Raw genomic sequence first — 22,908 nt, forward strand, 5'->3', positions numbered from 1 at the left:
AATAAAGAAATATTTAGATGGAAAAATTCAAAAAAAAAAAAAATTTTAAATTAAAAAAAATTTAAAAAAAAATAAAAGTTTGCTTTCCTAAATAATTTTAAAAAACTTTTTATATAATTTACAGCAAATAAAGCACGCCGTTTCTACTAACCTTCATCATATTAACATTATAGCAAGGTTTAAGTATAATTTTTATTTTATTTTGCTATTTTGAAAGAGTGCGCCTAAGAGTATGCAAGCTAGATACTGCGAAAAACAGTTATTTGAGAGAAATTTACAGTAAGAGGGCTTCTTCATATAGATTACGTACCTTCGTTCCAACAGCTCAAACGGTATCTTTTGTAACTAAATGAATATATACACGAGCTATTGCCTACATTTAGGCATACAGAAAAAATTTTTGGTATATAATTCAACAAATCAGTTTATTTCGCAAAACTTCATAAGTAAAAAAGCATATTAAAACGACATATTAACTACAAATATAAAACACCAGCTGAAGGCTGGTTTAATAGTCACCGATGCACCGAAAATTTAGGAAGGAATTGGGAACACATATTGTTACCAAATAGCAAACCGGATTATTTACCGAAAATAGTTGCTTTTCGCACTATAATGCTCACAAAACTTAAAAGGCGTGCGCTTTCAAATAATATTCAGTAGATTTGACGCTCAGCGCCTGATTCAGCTAACTCTCATGTAAGCTGAATAAACTCGGAAAACTATGAACTGCATTCTCAGACATTTTGACATTTAGCGCTCAATTCAGCTATTATTATTTTTAGCTGAATATGTGCTGGAAGCTAACTGGGGCATCATTTCAATGTTTTTTGCTTACTTGTTAGAACTTTTTCTCTAGCTGAGACTGCAAAAATTTGCAATTATAAGCGCTTTAGCTTATATCAGTCAATTCAGCTATCATTCTTTTAAGCTAAATGGGTGCTAGAAGCATTATTTCACTTTTTTTTTTCTTGTCAGCACTTATTCAGCAGAATAAAATTATAGTTGAAAGTAGCATTTTTAAGCTGAATATGTGCTTCTTTCAGTTTTTTTGCTTGTCAGCGCCTATTCAGCTGCAACTCGTTGATCTATCAGATAGTTTTAGCTTTTAAACTCACTTTAATAGCTTTAAAATTGAATATTGGACATTGGGTTTGAACATAATAGCACTGGAATTAAAAAATTCATAATTTCACTTTTTTTGGTTGTCAGCACCCATTCAGCTGCATAAAATTATAGCTGAAAGTAGCAATTTCAAACTGAATAGGTGCCACTTTCAGTTGTTTTGCTTGTCAGCACCTATTCAGCTGCATAAAATCTCAGCTGAATAATGCGATAAGTGCCAAACGCTTGATAAACTTACTAAGGAGTTGCAACTCGTTGATCAATCAGATAGTTTTAGCTTTTAAACCCACTTTAATATCTTCAAAATTGGATATTGGACTCCCCACTAATAAATTTTGAATAAAACTTGAGCAAACACTCACCTTTGTTTACTGCAACTCTGGCTTGTATTTGCTGGTAATTGTAATTAACTGCTGCAATCCCCGCTGAGCCAGAGCTGAAGAAAAACTTGATTGATGATTTTGCGAAATGATAAAGATGATATAGAAAATAAATGAGATGATAGAGAAGCAGTTTGTGTTTGCTCACTACTTGCATTATAATTGTAAGCACTATAGCATGGAGCTTTAAAAAGCTTCCGGCTTGACTGCGAGATAGATACTAAAAATTTTACACACTTATTTTATAATTATTTCACTTAAAATTATTTTTTGAAGCATTGTCTTTAAATATTTGCTGTTGTATGTGCGAAGAACACTGTTTATAAAAGTAGTTAGCAGTCTTCGGCCAGTTATAAGTAGAACCAGGTCATTGAGGTTAGGTATAACTGCTATAATAGGTCTTTAGTTGACCTGCGAGTATCTTGACTTCATTGTATACGATATTGCTTGGTTTTTATGGAGTTATTCGGTAAAACACATTCACATTTGATCAATCAGTATATTGAGGTTATGTAGCTTTGAAAATTTTGAACTTTGAATAATTTGTTAGCAGGCAAACTCGGTTACAATTTTCTCACTGAGTGTTTTAGTTTTTGTGATTATGTTGTGTTATACCATTGTAAGTGTTTGAGGTTATGTAGTTCCAATTGTGCTGTTTTTGGTAGGATTTTAACGATTTTTTTGCCATAAAAGTGTAGACATAAGAGTTTTCATCAGCTTACTGGAGTTTCATGCATTCGTTGTTTCCGACAGTATACAACAAAATTCTAATTTTCGCAATAGCTGGTAATTGAGGTTATGTAGACTCACAAATTTTTATCTTGGAATCATTTTTGGTACGGAATCGGAGATAAAAATATTCCAATGAACATTTCTTATGCTTGCGAGGATTTTGTGTTGTGTAAACGTGTGTAATACGGTGATTTGAGGTTATGTAGTGTTTGAACTTAGAAAAATTTACTGTTTTTCGGCACGGCATTGCAGTTAAAAATATGCCCCGGAACATTTCTGATTATTGTGCTGATATTATGTTGTGTACATGTGTGTAATACGGTGATTTGAGGTTATGTAGACACGACAGGTTCGAATTTTGAAGAATTTGAACAATTCTTTGAACCATGCAAGTGTGGATGTGACTGAAAATGATGTTTGGCCTTTCGGAGATCTGCTTTATTGTGCGTACGAACAAAACTCACTCCACAAAATCAGTCAAAAGCTGCCTACCGAGCTAACAACAGTGTTCTTCGTCGATTTTTGCACCTATTTATTTGTTAAAATAATAAAAATAATTAATTTCTTTAGCAAAACTTAAAATGTAAGAATTACCAGCGCCAAATTGGGTACTCCCTGCGTTTTTTGTTGTGTCCAACACCATGTTTCGCGCAGATTTTCGACTTACTTAAGCTTAAAATTTTATTTGCATTCCATTTCGTATGAATAAAATATTTACAATACAATATTTAACAAAAGCACGCATAAACATGTATACGCGCATGCGCATACGTCACACAACAAGCACACAACTACAAATTCGCCTTCATGAAAGGCTTCAAATACTGATGGAATGTTTTATTCACTGGTTCCTTGTTCATGGGATTCTTTTTGACGGACTCAAAGATACGTTCGTAAACACGGCCATCGGCTGCGCCCAAAGCTGAGTCCAAAACACGATCGTGCACATCGAAGCTATCGACAAGTGCCACAGCATTGGGACGCAAACGCTTAAGACATTCGGCCAGACGCAGCTCCAATTTGCTGACATCGCCATCGGTTAGGTTAATGAACTGTAAATAGAGGTTAGAGTGAACGCAAAATACACTAGTGAGCGGCAATGTGTGAGACTTACGCGCAACAAGTCACCCATGCGACCCAAACAGGCGTCCAACAAATATAATTCTAAAATCGTTTGAAACACGGCAGCCAACGCGGGTGAAACTTGACGTATGAGCTCATTCAGCCCGCTGTACGCGGTTTGTGCAAGAAAAGCGCGTCCGTGAAGCTGTGTGGTAGAAAATATGATTATTTATTTGCATTTTTTCAAGCTAAATATTTTTAAACTCACATCAGCTGCTTGTGTCAGCTCAATGCCCACCAAATTGGCCGCCGTTTCGGGTTCATGGCCTTGCCGGCGGTGCTTCTCCATGCGTTCGTAGGCAATGCGCACCTTGCTATTGAGAATATACACTTAGTATAACAGTATACACTACAAAAAAAATTACAAAAAGAAAAACAGCACAAACTTACTTCGCAGCCACGAATTGGAAGGCATGTACGATCTGCTCCAGCGTACAATCGAACGCGCCGAATTCTCTATTCTTTATATAATCACTAATATATTGCACCGTCGGCACTAACGGTTCACCACTCAGAGCCTGCGCGTACACTTTGACCAGATAGCGCGCAGTCTGCAGCAACATAACGGTATTCTCGCCCTCATATGTGCAAACAGCTGTGGTCATGCCGTATATTGTGGGAAAATTAGAGCAATCCATATAGCCATGTCCACCGCAAGATAAGCGACACACTTCCACCGCCGCCGCGGAGTCTGCGCTTGTAATGGCTTTCAGGCAACAGGACAACGCATGCATTTCCGGCAAGCGATCCATGTTGCCTTGCTCCAACTCGCCAGAGACATTGTTGAACATGTTCCATATGTGCTCACCTGTTATTTTGAAGATGATGGCCTTTGCGATTTGCGGAAAGACTTTCAACTGCTGCGTTGTATGCTCGATAATTTGTGGCTCGGGCTTGCTGGCAACGAAAAATTTTGCCGATTAATATAAAAAAAACAAAAAACATTTACTTCGTGCAACGAAGCTTTAAAATATAAAAAAAATCCATACGTCTCGTAAATATATACCGTTCAGGGAATAAATACTTATAATTATAGCTATAAACACTTGCAACTCACTTGGGGTCTATGGGACTTTGGCGCCGCACCGCCGAGTAACGCATGGCAATCGTTGAAGCCTTCGCCAATGTTTGCGACAGATCGCGTATGAGCGCCACGCGTACAAACATCATAGTGCCGTAGGTGAGTACGCTATTCTTCGGCGCTACATAAGTACCATCAGGTAAAACTTGTTGATTCTTCATCAGCATATTGTTCAAAGGCACACGCACATTTTTTAAACCCAAATAGCCGTTATTGACCGACTTCATGCCGATTTTAGGCCCGATATCACCAACATCTATGCCCTGCATAGGCATATGTGTTTCCAAATCACGCAGTTGCACAATGAATGGCGCCAGCCCACGAAACACGCCTTTGGTGTAGAGTTGCGCCACGACTATGGCATGGTTGGCAGTATGGCCCACTAAAATGTTTACATGCAGTTTAAACAATTAACGCTTTAGCACACATGGCATATGGAGTCTGTACTTACTACCACCCGGCCACCATTTGTAGGCGCTAATTGTGGGCGTATTCAAAACGAACTCTTGTGTGGTGGCATCGTATTCGGCACGCGTTTCCAAACCGCGCAAAAACGTGCCGTGACCCAACTCAGTCTGTGCATATGTACCGAGTATATTGCAATCCCAGGCTTTAGTCAGCCATTCAATTTGTTGTTCCACCGTACCTTGACCCATTATCGTTGGTACGAACATGACAAAGTGCAGCATCATTGGATTACCCTCCTTAATCAGCGCCGAGCCAAGTGCGCCACCAAAAAGTGCACTGTTACAAATAGGGAAAAAAGTTTAGCATTAAATTTGCGCTCATTTACAAAATCTGTGAACTCACGTATAAGTATCCACGTCGTCTTCTCCATCCGCACGTAGTTCGCGCAACTTTTTCGCAATAATTACGGCTTTGCGTACGCTGTGCTCGTACAGTTCCTTAGGTGACATGTACGAAATGGGCAGCTCATCCTTCAATTCAGGGTCATTCAGAAACAATTTCTCTGAAAAGTAAAAGCAAAAATTAAATTTGTGTTTAAAAAATATAATATTTGAAGAAGTGAAGTAGAGTTGAACCAAAAATAGTAAGAAGCATTAACTACGATTGCAACAAGGATGGAGTATCCTTCACGCGAGCATTTCTTACAGCATAAAAGGTTATAAAAATACCTTTAGCTTCATTTTGATGGCTCAGTTTGTATAACAGCTACATATATGTATGCTCCAGTAGTCCGCAATTTCTTGAGGAGAAAAGATCGTGTCTAAAATTTGAAATTGTCAGCTGAAAACTATTGGGTGTTCCAAACTTAGTGACAAACTTCATATACTCTGTTCAGCGAATACCAGTACAGGGACAGGCTTTCGTAGTGTCAGTTAAAAAAAAAAATACCCACAGATCTTTGACATGAAATATAATTGCATGTCTAGCTGCACGTTGCACTAAGTAATATCTACATTATTTTATTTTAAACCAACACATATGTACATACAAAAATACATTATACATATATATACATACATATACTATATGTATGCAGTAGATTTTTACTCACATTTCTTTCACTAAATTACTTTATAGCACTTAATCAATATTGCAATCTAATCGTTTAATGCAAATCGCTTGGCTCAACAATTGCTACAGCTCTAAAGATCAAGATTCTTTTTGCTACAAAAAAGTAAGGACACGTAAATTTGTACTTAAAGATTAAAGACTTAGACTATGTGATTATAAAAGTATGTAAGTATATTCACAAATTTACATCTTAATGCACATAACGCACTTAAAAATTGCACAAAAAAAATATTATTGCAGTGTTTAAAGTTTATTTTCACATAATTTATTTTATGTACATATATTCGTTAATTTATAATATTTTAAGCATTAAAACATACAGTTTTTTCGTAACCTAAATATGTAAGCATTTATTTCTTATAAGCGCTTACAATAATAAAAACTGAGTCACCTTTTTTGTAACGGTTAACATTTCACTCTCCGCTATTCTAAGTACAAAGTTCAAATAACATTAACTTCTGATAAAGTGCACGTTGCTTGTAGCGTTGAATATGAATAAGCTTTGCAATGTATGCATATTTGTGTGTATGTATACAAAGTGAGCAATTAACGTCGAGTTTTTTTAACTTAATTTTGCAAGCAGAGCGGCTTAACTTGTTTATTCGCAAACTTGTTTAACGTTTTGAAGATCTAAACACACTTACTGTTACGTATACGCCAAAGTGTACAAAAATGCATGTTTGCATACACATACATATGTACATGCATATGCATGTAGGTATGCTCATTTACTTAAGCTAAACCAGCTGCTTAAGCGGGTCAGCGCGCTAGTCGGCGTTTAGACTAGGCAAACACTTCCGACATACAGTATTTGCAAGCAAACAACAAATGCTAGTAAACCAAACAGCAGAAAAAACATATTTACTCACGTATATGTAAACTTATATAAACAGCAAACACAGCGTTAGTCATATATTTGCACACGCGAGCATGCTAACATGGAGCTGTAGTGCACATTTATTTACTTATTTTTTTTTTAATTTGAAGTAACACTCACCTAATTTCTTCTTTGCCTCATACTTCTCCTTGCCGCCTAGCCACCAATAGGTGAATTCTTGCGTGTTAAAAGACGCTTTTTCACGTTCACGTTGCAAATCTGGGTTAACTGCATTGGACGGCATTTTTCTTTCGTTTTCGTTTTTTTCTGCCACTAATTTTCCGCAAACACTCAATTTATAGCGCTCTTTTTAAGCTTACTGCCAATAAAAATCACCGAACCTTTAACGTTGCTTGCCGCTACAATACTGACTAGCTCCAGTGGTTAGGCACCGCAGTTATTCATTCAATACCAAATATTGTTTTGTTGGTAGCTGCACTAGGAAAGATAATAATATTTTAGTTAGTATTTGTGTGAGTTTATGCCCCCAATCAAGAACGAGCGCACCAATGGCATTATTAAATGCTTGCGTTAATCGCACTAATTGTAGATTATCGGTTTATACTTGTATTTACAATACATATTTTTAATTTATAATCGCTTATGATTTTTGTTTATTCACTGAACTTTGCACTACGTTTACTCATAAACAATTAAACCACCCGAAGCCTACAATTCACATGTACGATTCACAAAAGAATGCGTTGCCGAAAAATATACAGCTATGTGGTAGAAATTTATTACACCGCTAACAATAACAAATAATAAACATACAACTTTGTTGTTTATTAACGGCGCATATAGTGTTAATTTGTTTCTTATTTACTCAATAAATGAATTTGCTGGAACAGCTGACGCTTATCAGCAGCTCCCGAGTAAAAACGAGTTCACTTCACAACTAATTCGGTACTTACTGCATACAAACAAATATTCATGTTTGCTTTATTAACCAAAGAAATCAATGCAAACTGGTATTAACAGTAAAACATTAACAAAAATCACTGTAATTAAATATATCGTAATTAACACACACTTTTGTTATAATTGGAAAACTTTTCTTATAAGATTGGCGAATTGGACTAATTTTGCGCTTCTGCGCACTTTTGACAGCAAGCTAGCTGTCAGAATATACGAACAAAGCGAAACGAGAACTTGTGCTGCCAACCGATAGATGTCCGCAGATACAGTTGTTTTTAGGTATTTCAATATTGAAGCATATTATACTGTTTTTTGTTTAAGAAATGGAAATTTATAATTAATAATATATTTTTAAATAAAGAAATTTATAAAATTAATTATATTTTATGTTCGTAATATCAAGTTGGTTTTCTGTTAAGGATGAATTGTAAAAAGCTCACAGTACTCTAATGCATATGCAAACAAACCTAGCTGCGGTTGTTAACTGCTGATTCCGTTTGACAATTATAGTCTGCCATATTCAAATTCGTTATTAATGCAAGTGTATGCATATTTGAAAAACAAAATGGTGGAAAGTAAGGCGTCAACTTTAGAAACTGATGATTACTTTTTAATTGGTTAGGGTATCAAAATGGATCTATTTTCACAAATATGTACCTACGACCTAACCTAACTAAAGCAAATACTTTACTCAAATACTATTTATTACTCAATATGCATATATACTTATGTATACATTACATACACATATGTACATATACATATATACATATTAGCATATTTTGCAAATAGAAATATAAGTTTTATAATAAATATGTTTTATAGCCTATTATGCTCAACACTCCTTAAACTTTGCACTGCAATTCAATATACACGTACCTGAATCGTTCATGTGTGTCATCATGTGTGGCCTCACTTAACCAATTAACTGTTCGATATTATATCGCTCCACATCCGGCGAAACCTCTTCCGTTTGTACATTATGCCTTCCTGGCTCGTTAACACTAAAATTGATACTTTCATTTACTTGCAACCATTCCAAAGTAGTTTTGGTAATATTTCACTTCTTTGTAATTACATTGATGCACTTATAAAAATTAGCAAATAGACGCTCTGAATTTTAGTAGTGCTTCCGACAAAATACTTTTTAAAATGGAGGATCAGCAACCAACGCGCAAATTAAGAGCTTTTTCGCGGTTTTGACAATCAGCTGTCAGCGTAAAGTAAAGCGAACATGATTACTACGGCAGGAAGCATAGTTGTGCTGCCACCCGATAGATGTCCGCAGCAAAAAAAATTTGGTTTTAGGTGTTTTATGTAAAAAATAAAGCTAAATTAGTCATTTAAATAGATGATTAAAATTATTTAAATCAATTAAATTGTTTTAAATAGTAAACAGAAAAGCGTAATGTACTTCGTATTCGAAGTTTCAAAGACATTTTCTTAAATTGACTAGTTGTTAAAAGCTCAAAATAATGCTTAAACAAACAAACCCAGCTGAGTTTCTTAACAGCTGATTGCGGTTGACAATTTCCTTTTTTGATTTTTGATTTTTGAAAATTTGCGTGTATTATAAATTGCAATAATCTTAAAAAGTGGATGAAATATTTTATTTTATAAAGTTAAATGATGCAAAATGCTAATGTTTCTCAAGAACTAAATGTGTTGCTGAGTTAGTGCAAAATCGTACATCAATACTTTTGGGAGAGGACTGCTGAGTTTTTGCTGTTTCGCCGGATATATAACTGGGACTTTCCGGTTGATTACTTCAAACTCTTGTGGGTACATAAAGAAAGCAAGATTTGCGCTTGCTGAAAGTACAACAAAAATGTGTAGCTATTGTTACAGCTAAATTTTGGTTACACCTAAGAGCCTAACATCAGGAACAAAAATCTTAAAATGTCTTGTAGGTAAGGTATTCTATTAATTTTAATAAAACATTTGTTTAGGCACAGTACTTACTGCTGACCAGTGGCTGGCGTCATATTTATAAAAGTTTGTGAGTAACTGCAAGTTCCTGAGAAATATTTATAAGCATTCATGTTTGCATGTACGTATGTAAATCCTATATTTGTTGCTTAATTTAGATCATTTATTTTTACTACTGCAATTTTTCATTTTTATTCCAAGTCGTACATTAATCATAGCTTTGTGGTGATTAAGTAGACAGACAACAATCAAGATAAAAATAACGAGAAAATAAAAACGTTTACCTATCAGCCATGCTTACGTCTATGTGAGAGTGTATGACTGTATGCTAGCTCGCAGGCACAAAGTCACACAGATTACAACGTTCTTTCGAGACACGAGAGATGAGTTCGACGCTTTGATTAACAGGAGCAAATGAAAAATGCTCGCAATAAGAACAATTGACGTACAGCAACAAAAGCTATAATTACAAAACAACGTGGTTGCATGTCAATTTATCTAAAGCACACTATGCTAAAGCGCCTCAGTGGTCACTACTCAGCATATACATACATATATTCACTATATACTGTAACACAAACGTACGTATGCCATTAAAACTCACAGAAAAATGCGTTCGACGCTAAGCGTCATCCCCGTGTTGGAGCTCACGGCGGATTGCATGTTTCAGCCAGTATATTTCACTACTTATGACGAATATATGTATGTACATACATTTTGTGTGTAATCAAGTCCAACGGCGCACTTACTAATTTACACATACAAATAAAACATTACAGCGACATATACACATGCATACATACATATACATATAAGGTAGTGTCTCACACAAATTCCTCGCAAGAATTCAGAAATGTGAATTGAAATTGCAATCTGGTACTTCCACTTCATTAGTGCGACTTAACGACTGAGCAATGACCAATAGCCCCTAGTTGCCGCGGACGTCCTGTCCTTCAGTACAAAACAGCAATAACACATAACTCACACCTCGTTAAATGGCGGGCAGGCAAATATTGAAGCAATTCACCACCCACCCCCTACCAACAACAACGGATAGTGTGATGTTCTCATGACGGACACTAATCTTCCAGACACGTGAGGCGGTATGTAGGGGCGTTAGATTACAATGGAACGATTGGCACTGTGAAGCAAAGTAGGTAAAAAAAATTGGAAAAAAAATTTTAATTAAAAAAAAATTTAAAAAAATTTTAAACAAAAATTAATTCAAAACGAAATTTAAAATATCATTTCAAAAAAAATTATAAAAATTCAAAATTCAAAATGAGATATGAGATATGGTGAATTTAACCGCTGTGAGGTGGAATAAATTTAAAAAAGTGAAATATATATGAAAATAGTGAAGTTAAATGAAAGTCGTAAGATGCACACACTCGACTCACGCGCCGAACGACTCAGTTTATGAACACTCGGCGTTAAGAAATCGTGACTTTAAACTGTTTCGTCTTCTTTTACTAGTATCGAGTAAACGAAAAAGTGTTTGAAAAAAATGTCTGGCTCACAACAATAACAAATGAAACCAAAAATTAATTAGTTAATATTTTACTGGCAATAACAACAAATGCCTCGCACAACGCTCAGTCGTTTGAGTTGGCGCACCCATGTGAGAGGAGTAACAAGATATATATTTTTTCTAACGAGTATGAAGCTATGAGCTTTCTCAATTTTTTTACTATTAACTTCCGCAATACGCATCACTGTGTCATCAACGCTTTGTTCTTATGTACGCCTCTTGATAGGTTCGTTCGTGCGTCTAACGGACGCCTAATTAACTTTATGGACCATCATAGTCTTTGTATTAGTAGTGGCTACAGTGACGCGGCAGCGAGCAACGGCACTACTACTGCCACTACACAAACATACATATGTACTTATATCCACCTTAAACTCACCACTCGCCGCTAAAAAACGCCGAAACCTACTTCTTCAACTGCTGTCAGTGCAACCTTCAGGGATTAAAGTGTTTGCAATGCTTCGTCGAACAAACGATTCATGGCAGCTGACAGCGTATAACGGTGCGCTGCGCAGCTCTGCGCTTCGCCACTTTACAAGCAACCCCTCCGGTAATCGTCACACTGCCACCAGTCAACCCAAGTGGGCAGTAAATTGAGGCGACACGCGTCGCAGCAAATGTCAATTGTCTTCTAAAATAATGTCGCTTTGTGTGTGGGTGTGTGTGTGTGTGTGAATGAATACAAACGCGCCTGTGTGTGTATGCGTACAAGTTGCCGCTTGCGCCTTGTAGGTGTTGGTGAGTGGCGGTCAGCGCTATAGAGTTGCTTCATCGCTTCATTGAGTTGCGTTTTGTTTTGTGCGGTGCGCCAACGGCAGCGGTTGTCCCCATAACAACGTGCGCGCGAAATAGTGAAAAACAAGCGAAATAAACATATTTGAAATTTATCAAATTAAGGGAAAGTCCAATGAAAAAAGTTCTACGCTTGTGTTGAAACGTGCGTTGCGTGTAGTAACGGCTGTTTTGATGTAAGGCATTCAAGCTTATTAAATACCGCACGCGGAACGCGCTTGTTGTTGTGGCCGGACATTGCTAAATGTTTTTCTTTATAGATTTCTTTGTGCAAGTGAAAGAAGGAAAAGTGTGAAAATTAACTTTTATAAAGTTATATAAAGAAAATTCATAAGAGAAATTGAAAAGTGTGCACAAGGTGAGCTCTTCAAACTCAATATTTGAAAAAAAAAAAATATTTAAGTCACACCGGTTTTGTGTTGTGTATAGCTTTTAGAACCGTTTTCAAAGCCTCACAATAAAGAGATAATGAAAACTGTGTCTATAACTCCAAAGCGTACGTAGTGCAAACCAAAGACTCATCTCAAGTAATCCAGACTCTAAATGAGATAAGTCTTTGGATAACATCGCTTTTCAAAACGACTTCAAGACCTTTCGTTCTATTTTGCTTTACGAACTCGTTTTACTCAGCGTCGTGCCCTTGAATGTTACAACTAATTCGTCTAGATAGAGTTCACATTTCTTGCAGCTCTTCTTCAAGTATTCCAGTTGCAGATCTGTAATTTCGCCAATTTGTGAAAAATTTCGGAATAAAACTCAATTTCCAACAAAGCCTGTTAGAACTGCTTACATCAGATTCACCAGTAACGGTATAAAACTCTCGGACTACGTCTATGGTTTCAAATTTTTTTGGAAAGTATCTCCATAGAACTTTCTAATTAGACTTGTTAGTTCTGTTTTCGGAAAATTAATGAGGACCGCTATAAAACTTTCATACTAAAATCTAAAAATCTCTAAATCTTCTGAAAAATTGACGAGCTTGCGGACGCGATAGGCTTTGTGTCTACTTACAATTTCGCATTGAACTTACTGGCGCGATTTCTAAGCAACGAACTGTTCCAAGTTGACTCAGCATTATAGGAACTTATGAGTGCTCTTGGTCTCTGAAAGTTTCAAAATTGTAGGACTAAACTTTATATAAGCTGAGAAACCCATCAATATCTCCGACTGCTCAGTTGCGGACAACTGTCGAGAGTGTTTTACGTGGGATCCTACCTGCGAAGGCCTAACTCCACGGTGCTCAGAAGCACAACGGATCAATACAATGCGTCGATCAGCGCCCTGAAAACAGGGTAACGATTTTCAGTACCAATCAGCAGTGTGGCATGGACACACTAACCGCCTTGGTAGGATTCGAGGCCATCTAAAACCTCTTCCGTACTATGTGCACGGCGCCAGGTTGCAATGCAACTCCACATTTGAACTGACAAAGTCAGTTCTTCCCGCGATTTGGGTTTTAACCACAGCCACCACGAATCTCCACAAAGGGCCAAACCCAATGAGCAGATTGGAGTTACCTCCAAGGGCTTACTGCTCCCCGTGGTACCAGGTTAAAGTCTCTGGTAAGACCTTGTAACCGAAGTTACTACCAGTTGAGTTTCCACACAACTCTGGACTGGCGGCCAGGATCTTAGTCGCCTCTTACGACAGGCATGCCTTACCGCGGGTATATTCGGTTTTCCCCCCGAACCCTGAGCGGGTCCCCCCTGCCCGTGAGGACAACTGATTGGACTATGGAGAGCTTACATGGTAATCCTCTCACTAGCTCCAAGTTAACTGGTTCCAAATAGACCGAATGAACCGACAGCCGAACTTTAATGAGCCCTATAGAAGAAGAGTTCACTTTAAGAAGTGTATATTATAGACCACCACAAGGTTTAGAACCACAGCTGCAATGGACGCTTAACCGCCAACCGGATTTTCATAAGACTTATGGAGAAGAAACTCACATAAAGTTCATCAGACCATTTCTACAGCTCCACCTCCACAGCCAGTCTAGGATTTGTTTAGTTTTTATGCGGACCACTCGGACCACAGATGACACTTCAATTATTGTACCCAATTCCAGTTTCAGAGATCACTTTATTGTGCTCATCGTCCGCAGTTTTCATGAGTTCTTGTATTCTTATTACATAGTCGGCTCTTTAAAACTCGTAGTTATCAAGTTAAGTGCAACAAGTGTTCAAGAAAATGGTCACAAGCTTCGTGTTAGGCTACCAAAAACTCATTCGTGAAGTTGGCTGACTCTGAGCTTGTGTATGGACTTCACGAAACCTCGAAATTAGATTATCTAAAATCTTCGAACTTAATCATACGCTGTATATAACTTAAACTACGATTGTCTTTCGACCTACCTTCCGTTTGTGGTTTCGTTAAATGGTATATAAATTCTTAAAATTAAAGTGAATTGCGATTTGTGCAAGTGCCTGTGCGAGTCAACTAAGCTGAACATAAAGCGAGTAGTATTTTTAGCAATCAACCCCGCCACCGGCACCTACTAACCAACTACGAACCCACAAAAGTACCGCATGCCGCCCACTCCGCTCGCTCGTTCGGCTTGACAAACACATTAAACGTTCGTCGCTCGAATGCGCACTGACATTTACGGACGCAACACAAAAACGGAACCCGATGTTCCATCATTATCAACAATGATGGAAGTGCCATCAATGCGACCAAGCGATTTGTAAGTCAATGAGTGGCATGCGAAGGACGCGGAGCAGGAAATGAAACCATTAATAGTGATAGTGAAGGTGTCTGTTGGCGATATGCTTTGTCGTATTGTGTGTGAACTAGAATTTTCTCACTAAATTGGACACAACAAGACGGATGAAATGTGCCGGTAGCGGTGGGGTAGAGTAGAGGGTGCCGGTTAGAGCGGAATGCCACAAAGTAATTGTTTGGGTTTGGGAAAGTTGACATAAACATCTCTGTACATATGTATTTATAACGGTACATGAGCACCGGAAATCACTTAGCACCTAATGTGGCCACAAGCATTCCAGTCGATAAACTTTGCGGCGTCCTTTTGTTTCGGTTGATGATACATAACGGTTTATTATTATGATTATCATTTATTTTGAGGGCGACACATTAAAATGCTGCACAAGTTGGGAAATCACTCAGCCGCACTGTACAGTTAATATACGCATGTATGTGTGTATGTAGCTGAAAGGTCGCTTTACCTGTCACGTGGGTGGTTTAGGGACATGTGCGGCCTTGACTGCCAAGGCTAACAGTATAACTTTGGACTGCGAGTCGGCCAGTTGACATTTATGCATAAGAATAATCCGTTATACTTGTACATTCGCTAAAACTCTTAAACTAACGGCACAATTTCTACTTCTCTTTCCAGCAATATGGCTCGCGTAATACTCGCAACTACAACGCATACTAACTCCATAATCTTTACCGCGCTGATAATCGCTTTTCTACAGCTCGCCGTCTTCACTAGACTAGGTGTCGCGTCTATCCCTACGGTCGCACCGGCACCTGCGGCCACAGGGGCACAACTCTCGAGTAGTATTCCTCAAACCGAAACTAATGCCAATACTATTGCATCCTCGGCCGTGCTTGAGCATGGTGTATCCACAACTAGTACGCCACTACAGACGCCTGCCGTCTCCACCAGCGAACCCGTGGTTGGCGCCGAAACTGCTTTAGAATCTGTTAGCACAGCTGCAACGCTCACATCCACCACTGCAAGCACTACAACAACTACTGCTACCACTGCGCCTGAACATGATATCATCGGTTCGCCTGGTCCGGACAAGCGTGAGCAAGAAGCCATCTTGAAGGCGTTGGATTGGTTAAAGGAAAAACGTGCTGCTGATTATGGTTGGGGCAATGACACGCATGTTGTTATTTTGGCTAAGGAGTTGTCCGGCGCACGCGATCCCACTGACGCCGATGGCCACTTGCAGATCATACAAGAGTTGGAGGACACATTGTCCGTGAAGGAGATGGAAATTGAAATATTGGCCATGCTGGATCGTCATCATACGCTGCCGAAACCGCTGAATCTAGAGAAACTGGCGCGTTACGTGCTGGCACTCGGTTCGCTGTGTAAGGATCCGAAACATTTTCATGGCCACGACTTAGTCGCCACGCTGCAGCATCATGAACCGGCGCAAGATAATGAGTTCGCCTTAGCCACGCTGTCGGCGTGTAGTGCGGCTGCGCATGTGCGCAAGCGCCAAATACGCCGACTGCTGGATATAGCGAGCGGCGTAACGGATCAGGGTGTGGACACCATTGCCATGGTTATATTGGCGCTGCGCTGCATTGTGACCGATCATCGGCATCGCCATCTACAGCACTTTGTACGACGGCCTGCCAGAGGATTGGCCAGTTTGCAGGATCCACGCGGCGGCTTCGGTTCACTGCGCAGCACTGCATTGGCTATGCAGGCATTGCAAGATCTCGAGCACGATCCGGCCGGCTCTTGGAACCGTACCGCCGCATCAAAGTGGATATTGAGTCGGCAACGTGAGGACGGCGGCTGGACTGAAGAGCCATTGCACGATGGACAGGATCCCGGCATCGGCGTAGGTTTGACCGCGGACATTATACTGGCGTTGGGCTGGAAGGGACTGGGCGCAGTGCGTGCACTACAGTGCGATCACGTGATACGCGAGAACAGTGATCCAACTTCAGGTAAGTTAGCAAGATTTCATAACGCTTTAAAGCTTAATATTAAATACACTCCCCAAAAAAACACATGAATGTACCAAAACCGAAAAAAAATCACACAATTAAACTCAAACTAAACACAACAACAAAAATAAACGAAACAAAACAATTGAAAAAATTCGCAAAAACCACAAAACTCAATTAGAAAATGGCGAACCAAAACTAGCTGTACCCTATGGACTGACATCATCGGCCGAGGAGTCGGACTCGAAGAATATCTCCTACACATACACACTGTGGGTGGGCTCGAATGTGACGGAAACGTTCTCGCTCTCGCTAGTCTCTCCAAAGAACACCAGTTTCTTCAAGGCCATGACACAGGCTGCCGATTTGGATCCACGGTAACTCACTCACCAAATATTTAGGTTTCTAAGTGTTTTAACTTTGTTATAATTTTCTGCAGATTTGCTTTCGAGGCGCGTGAATGGCCTAACGGACACTATGTACACACACTAGCCGGCAAAAAGGAGGAGCCTAGGGGGTAAGCTTCTAAGCATTTTTGTTTTTAAAGTCTCTTTACGTAATCATGTTTCTTTCGACCAGATACAACTACTGGCTGCTGTATCGTTTGCCTGAGTTACCAGATCCTAATAATGCACCAGGCAATCAGCTGATTGCACCAGTCGGTAAGTAAAAGCCCTATAATTAGAAGTATTCTGCGCAGGTTTGGTTTCGGACCTAGAACGACCACGAATTATTACGAAAGCTCTTTCCGTCTGTCTTAAGTTCATGAGCAAAAATTTAGAACCCTAGCTTTGAAAATCACAAAATCGACGTCGAGTCTTAACTCGTCTTTGTTCGAGGTTTTTAAAACTCCGAAATTAAGTATGATAACCCGCCGAGCTCTGTCTGCTAGGCATAGTTTCTCAAAAGAACGCTTGGGGTCAAAGTTGAGTTCTAATCAAATTTTATAAAAAAAAGAGAAAGACCTCCACTTCGTTGGAAAGACCAGGTGGAGAAGGATCTGGCTACACCTGGAAGCTCCAAACAGCGAACCACATAAACGGTGTCTATGCCAATAAAGAAGAAGAAGACACTATCTTTAAGTATCAACAATAACCAGAGCTGAATGCGTTCCAGAGTTGTCCCTTCTGTTTATTATGACATCTGGGTTCCCTTCCTTTCTTTTTAAGGATATTGTAACCATAAACATAAATTCCAGCTTGCTCTCAAGTTCTCTGGTTTCTCTTCGCAACCACGAAATTCTGGCGACTATCAGAATAGCAGGATCTCCACATGTTGTTTAGAGACGAACGATGAATGATTCCACACCTTTGTTTCGGCTTGACAAACCGGACCTTTGGCGAAACAGGAGACATAGCCGAGACTGATATTAGCTGCCTTAATAGACATCGCTTTTTCGATTTATGAAGTTCTTATGATTAATTATATAGGAGTTTTAGTGACCACAACGGATCAGCGTTCCTAAGTGTCCAATTGAGATCCATATTACTGCGATCGACTTCATAAGAGAGAGGCTTTTTTGCCATCCCACCTTGCCAGAACGGTCCTTTCTTGCAACTGTCGCTAAAATACTTCTATGGCAGCTCAAAAGGTTTTGAAAACTCCCCACAACAAAAACAAAGAATCCTTAACGAATCGATCGTACAAAACGATCTTGTGGTGATACAGGCGGACTTAGATCCCGCCAAAGTCGATTTTATATAGTTCCAATAAAAACAACATTTCACTTTCAAAAGTTTTCGGCAACATTTCTTGATAAAACATTTATCTCTAAATTTTTTTTGTTTTCTTCACTTGCAGGCGTTGACGAGCTTATGGTCGAGGATGGTGAGCATTACTTATACTGGTATAAAAAGCTCTAAGCTCTCAGCGTATCACACAAGCAGCAATAGAAGTAAAAATTAAGCGAAAGTAGTGGATGGAAGAGTAAGAACAAAACAAACTACATATACATATATATATATATATATATACATATATATATTATATAATAAAACTAATATATACATACATACATACAATATACTGCTATGAATAACAGGAGGCCATAAATAATAAAGTAAATGCGAATACAAATATACACAACAAATATATACATGCATACAACTACATTAACGGTAAATACAGTGTAAGAGTATGAACTAAAAATTTAGAAAATGAAAACTGAAAAAAGTAAAAAACGGAAAAACTACAACTAAAAGCGAATTAATCAAACAAAAGTTCCGCGCTTTAGCCAAGACAAGGGCAAAATTAAGTAATTAATATTAAAAAAATATATAAAAAATTAAAAAATATATAAAAATAAAAAAAAAATTAAAAATTTAAAAAAATATTTAAACAAAATAAATATTTTTCGAAATGTGAAATTGATAAATACTAAGAAATGCTAATTATTATTGAATAAATATGAAAGGAAGCAGCAGGAAAGCATTGACAAAGCAAGAAAATAAAAAAAATAACAATTAAAAAAATAAATAAGGCAAAAATGCTATTAATATAGCAAAAAAGCGATATATTGATAAACGTGATAAGGCATGTGAAGGATAACAATAAAAGCAGGTGAACAAAGGTCACCAATACATGCACATATTGCCATACAGACAGCCAGTTTGGGCAAGGCACATGCATACCTACATAAATCACACATAATAACATAATGTATAAGCATACACACACCGATATAAAGACACTTACACACAGCCATACATATATATCTATACACACACAGTACATGCGCACCCATACAAGAGGAGGGAATTAATTAATATTAAAAATAGCAGTAGGCAGCATCGAACGTCCATGTTAACTAAATCGTGTCGTCTACATACACATACACAAACATACATAAATATGTACATTTAGCATAATGAAGCTTATATTGTAATAATGCATTAAATATATACACATGCAGGCAGTTGGAAAAGGTATATGTGAGTGCAAGTGAGTTGGAAAATGGTGAAATATACACACAAGCATACATACATACATATGTGCATATGTGCATATACATATGTATGTATGTATACGAAATTATTTTGCTTGAAAAAAAATTATATTCTTAATTCGAATTAAATATAATGATATGTAAATATAATTTTCAAAAAAAAAATCGAAAAAAATTGTGTTTTTAATTTTTTTTTTATAAAATTAATTACTATTTTTAATTTTTTTTAATTTACTGCTATTTTTAATTTTTTTAATTTACTACTATTTTTAATTTTTTTTTTAACTTACCACTATTTTTAATTTTTTTTTTTTTCAAAAAATTATTTTAATATCAAAATTTTTTAATTAAATTTACAAAAAAAAAAAAATTTTGAAAATAAAAAATAAAAATAAAAGGAAAAAAATGTAGAAAAACTGAAATTATTAATTCATTCTAAAAAAAAAATTAAATTAATTTTCCATAAAGCCCAAAAAGTTCTGGTTTTCAATTAAAAATTTTTGTTTCTATATATTAATTAATTTTTTTATTAACAATTTCGAGTTTAAATTTTTTAAAAAGCTGAAATAATTAATTTATATAAATATTAAAATTTTTTTATTAAAAAAAAATATTTAAAATTTTGGTTTTTGGTAATAAAAAAAATATTTGGTAGAAAAAAATATGAAAAACTGAAGTGATTGAGCATTTTTTAGTTGTTTTTATTTAATTTATATATTTTTTTTAAATAATTAAAATTAAATTTTTCAAACATTTTCGAAAAGAAAAATAAAAAATTTGAAAAAAACTGAAATGATTGGGCATTTTTAGTTTTTTTTAATTGATTTATATCTTTTTTTTAATAATTAAAATTAAATATTTCAAAAAATATTTTCGAAAAAGTTTTTTTTTACGAATTTTTTAATTGTTGTTTATTTTTTTGTTTGTTTTATAATTTTCTTTTGAAATTACTTAAAAAATTAGCAATATTTTTATCAATGCAAAAGCTTTCTTCTTATTTTTTTATTTTAAATTATAATAAAAACAGCATCATACAAACATACACGTAGAAAAAAATAAATATACTACAAAAAATTATTTAAAAGATACAAAAAAGCATTTTATTGAAAAAAAAACTTTAAGTTGTTGGAAAATAAATGAAATTACTTATTAAAAAATATTTCAGAAATAATAAAAATATGCTTTAATACAAAAATATTTAAAATATGCTTTAAGACAAAAAAGTAATAAATATTTATAAAAAAAATAAAATAAAAAGTATGCTTTAACAAAAAATAAAAAAAAAATAAAAAATATGAAAAAATAAAAATATGAAAAATTAATAAACAATATACATTTATTTAAAAAAATAACAAAAAATATGCTTAAATAAAAAATAAATAAATATTTATTGAAATTAATTTATGCATATATAATAAAATATGTGCATAACAGTTAAAATTGATAAAGAATAATAGCAATTTAAGGCAAAAATATACAAATACTCAGCAGCGATAAGCAATTAAATGATAAATATGGCAGCATAAGCAAGCAAAAAATATTTTTTAATAACAAATAATAACTAGCTAAATGTTTAAGCGTTAAAGTATTAAGCTGCGCAAGGAAAGGAACTAAAAAAATATATATTTTGCTTATTTTGTTTAAAAGTAAATTATCAAAAAATAAAAAAAAATTGCAATTTTATTGAAAAAAGACTTTTTTCTTTGAAAATAGGTGATTAAAAAATAAAACCATTTTGAAATTTTATTAAAAAAATTTTATTTAAATATTTTTAATAGTAATTTAGTTTTTAATAATGATTATTAATTATTTAAAATTAATTATTAATTATTAAAAAAAAACAAAATTTTTATATTTTTTTTTACTTTTATTTTATTTTTTAGGTTTTTTTTCTTAGCTTAAAAAATCATAAATTAATTAAAATAAAAATATTGAGTTTTATTTGAAATTTAAAAAAAAAAAAATTAAAATTATTTTAAATAAAAAAAATATTATAAATAATTTTTATTTAAACTTAAATTAATTAAAAAATTTTAAATTAAGTAAATTAATTAAAATTACAGAAAAAAATTAAGAAAATTAAGAAAAATTAAGAAAATTAATAAAAAATATAAATTTAAAAATATTTTAGTTTAGTTTACTCTAATAAAGAAAAACTAAATTATTTTAAATTTATAATTTTTATTAATTTTCTTAATTTTTTTTCTGTAATTTTAATTAATTTTCTTAATTCAAAATTTTTAATTAATTTATTTTTTAAATTACATAATAGCTTTCAACCAGCGCTATCTATAAAAATAAATTTCTTGAATCTAATTTTAATCTAATTTTTTATCACATAAATTTTTTTTAATTACAAAAATTTTTAATTTACAATAATTAAAAATACATACGAATGCCCATACCTAAAACTTACTTAGATCTACATATATAAACGCATATACTCACCCCATTATACAAAAAAACGTCGCATACACATACAAAAAATAAGTTAAGCTCTATGTGCAAAGTTGTATTTACGTAATCCCGTATTATGCCATAAACTATTAACTCACTTAAATTGCTTAAAGGCTCTAAATAAACATGTAACTAGTATAACTATTTGCAGAAGTAGTTTCTTAAATCACAAACATGCAGTAAACTGTACGAAGCCAGTACGAAAATGCAACGCTGTAATCCAACTGGCCATATACTATATGTAGACTCATAGTAGTTTCCTCTGCTCGCTCTAAACTTTACTCTCGACTTCTAAAGCTATGTATTCGTGTGTATCAACTATTCTATTTATGCTTAACGTATGTATATGTAATTAAGAAGACGATTAATCGATAAATAAAATATTATTAAAATCACATATGGTATTGAAGAGATAAATACGCCAAAGATGAAAGGAGTAATTTTACTCTTAATTTGAAACCAAAAAAAGCTTGAAATTTTTTTATGAATTTTTTTTAAACAAAAAAAAGTAATTTAAAAAAATTTATTAAAAAAAAAATATTTAAGAAAAAATTATTTTTTTTTTAAGAAAATTTTATAAACTTTTTTTTTAATTATGTTTTAACGTAAAAAAATATTTAAAAAAAAAATTAATGCAATTTTGAAAATAATTTTTGACAGGAAAACACATGCATACTTTAATGCTTTTTGAAAGCAAGCGATAAATTAAAAAAAGTTAACCTAAACATTTGCAAAAAAAAATTTAAGCGTATGTTAAATTAAAAAAAGATCGGTGTTATTACATATACAGTTATTTTGCCGGAAACACAATCTTTACAAAAAATT

At 35.0% G+C, this 22,908-nt stretch overlaps 2 protein-coding genes across 5 annotated transcripts in view; one reads left to right on the top strand and one right to left on the bottom strand.

The window, feature by feature from the left end:
* LOC105232149 (uncharacterized protein CG3556) overlaps nt 1-19,671 on the top strand; it is a 39,026-nt gene extending 19,355 nt beyond the window's left edge. Inside the window, exons 1-7 of one of the 4 annotated variants that reach the window (XM_019992403.3) lie at nt 12,009-12,202; nt 12,287-12,384; nt 15,382-16,682; nt 16,864-17,059; nt 17,122-17,199; nt 17,262-17,344; nt 18,483-19,671. In XM_019992403.3, coding sequence (XP_019847962.2) covers nt 15,386-16,682; nt 16,864-17,059; nt 17,122-17,199; nt 17,262-17,344; nt 18,483-18,544 — 1,716 coding nt within the window. In that variant the 5' untranslated portion in view covers nt 12,009-12,202; nt 12,287-12,384; nt 15,382-15,385 and the 3' untranslated portion in view covers nt 18,545-19,671. Of the gene's footprint in view, nt 1-9,563; nt 9,685-12,008; nt 12,385-15,381; nt 16,683-16,863; nt 17,060-17,121; nt 17,200-17,261; nt 17,345-18,482 lie in introns of those variants that run through there. The other 3 variants (XM_019992401.3, XM_019992402.3, XM_029552813.2) reach the window with 3 other exon arrangements.
* On the bottom strand, nt 2,905-7,948 carry LOC105232148 (probable peroxisomal acyl-coenzyme A oxidase 1). The gene is made up of 8 exons (XM_019992400.2): nt 6,977-7,948; nt 5,251-5,410; nt 4,892-5,184; nt 4,417-4,822; nt 3,750-4,256; nt 3,568-3,673; nt 3,352-3,504; nt 2,905-3,289 (listed from the first exon to the last, which is right to left on the bottom strand). The coding sequence occupies exons 1-8, from the start codon at nt 7,098-7,100 to the stop codon at nt 3,029-3,031; spliced, it is 2,010 nt and encodes a 669-aa protein (XP_019847959.2). The 5' UTR covers nt 7,101-7,948; the 3' UTR covers nt 2,905-3,028.
* Nucleotides 19,672-22,908: the final 3,237 nt, after the last annotated feature.

Source organism: Bactrocera dorsalis, chromosome 4 (assembly GCF_023373825.1).
Source record: "Bactrocera dorsalis isolate Fly_Bdor chromosome 4, ASM2337382v1, whole genome shotgun sequence".
Classification (NCBI taxonomy): Eukaryota; Metazoa; Arthropoda; class Insecta; order Diptera; family Tephritidae; genus Bactrocera; species Bactrocera dorsalis.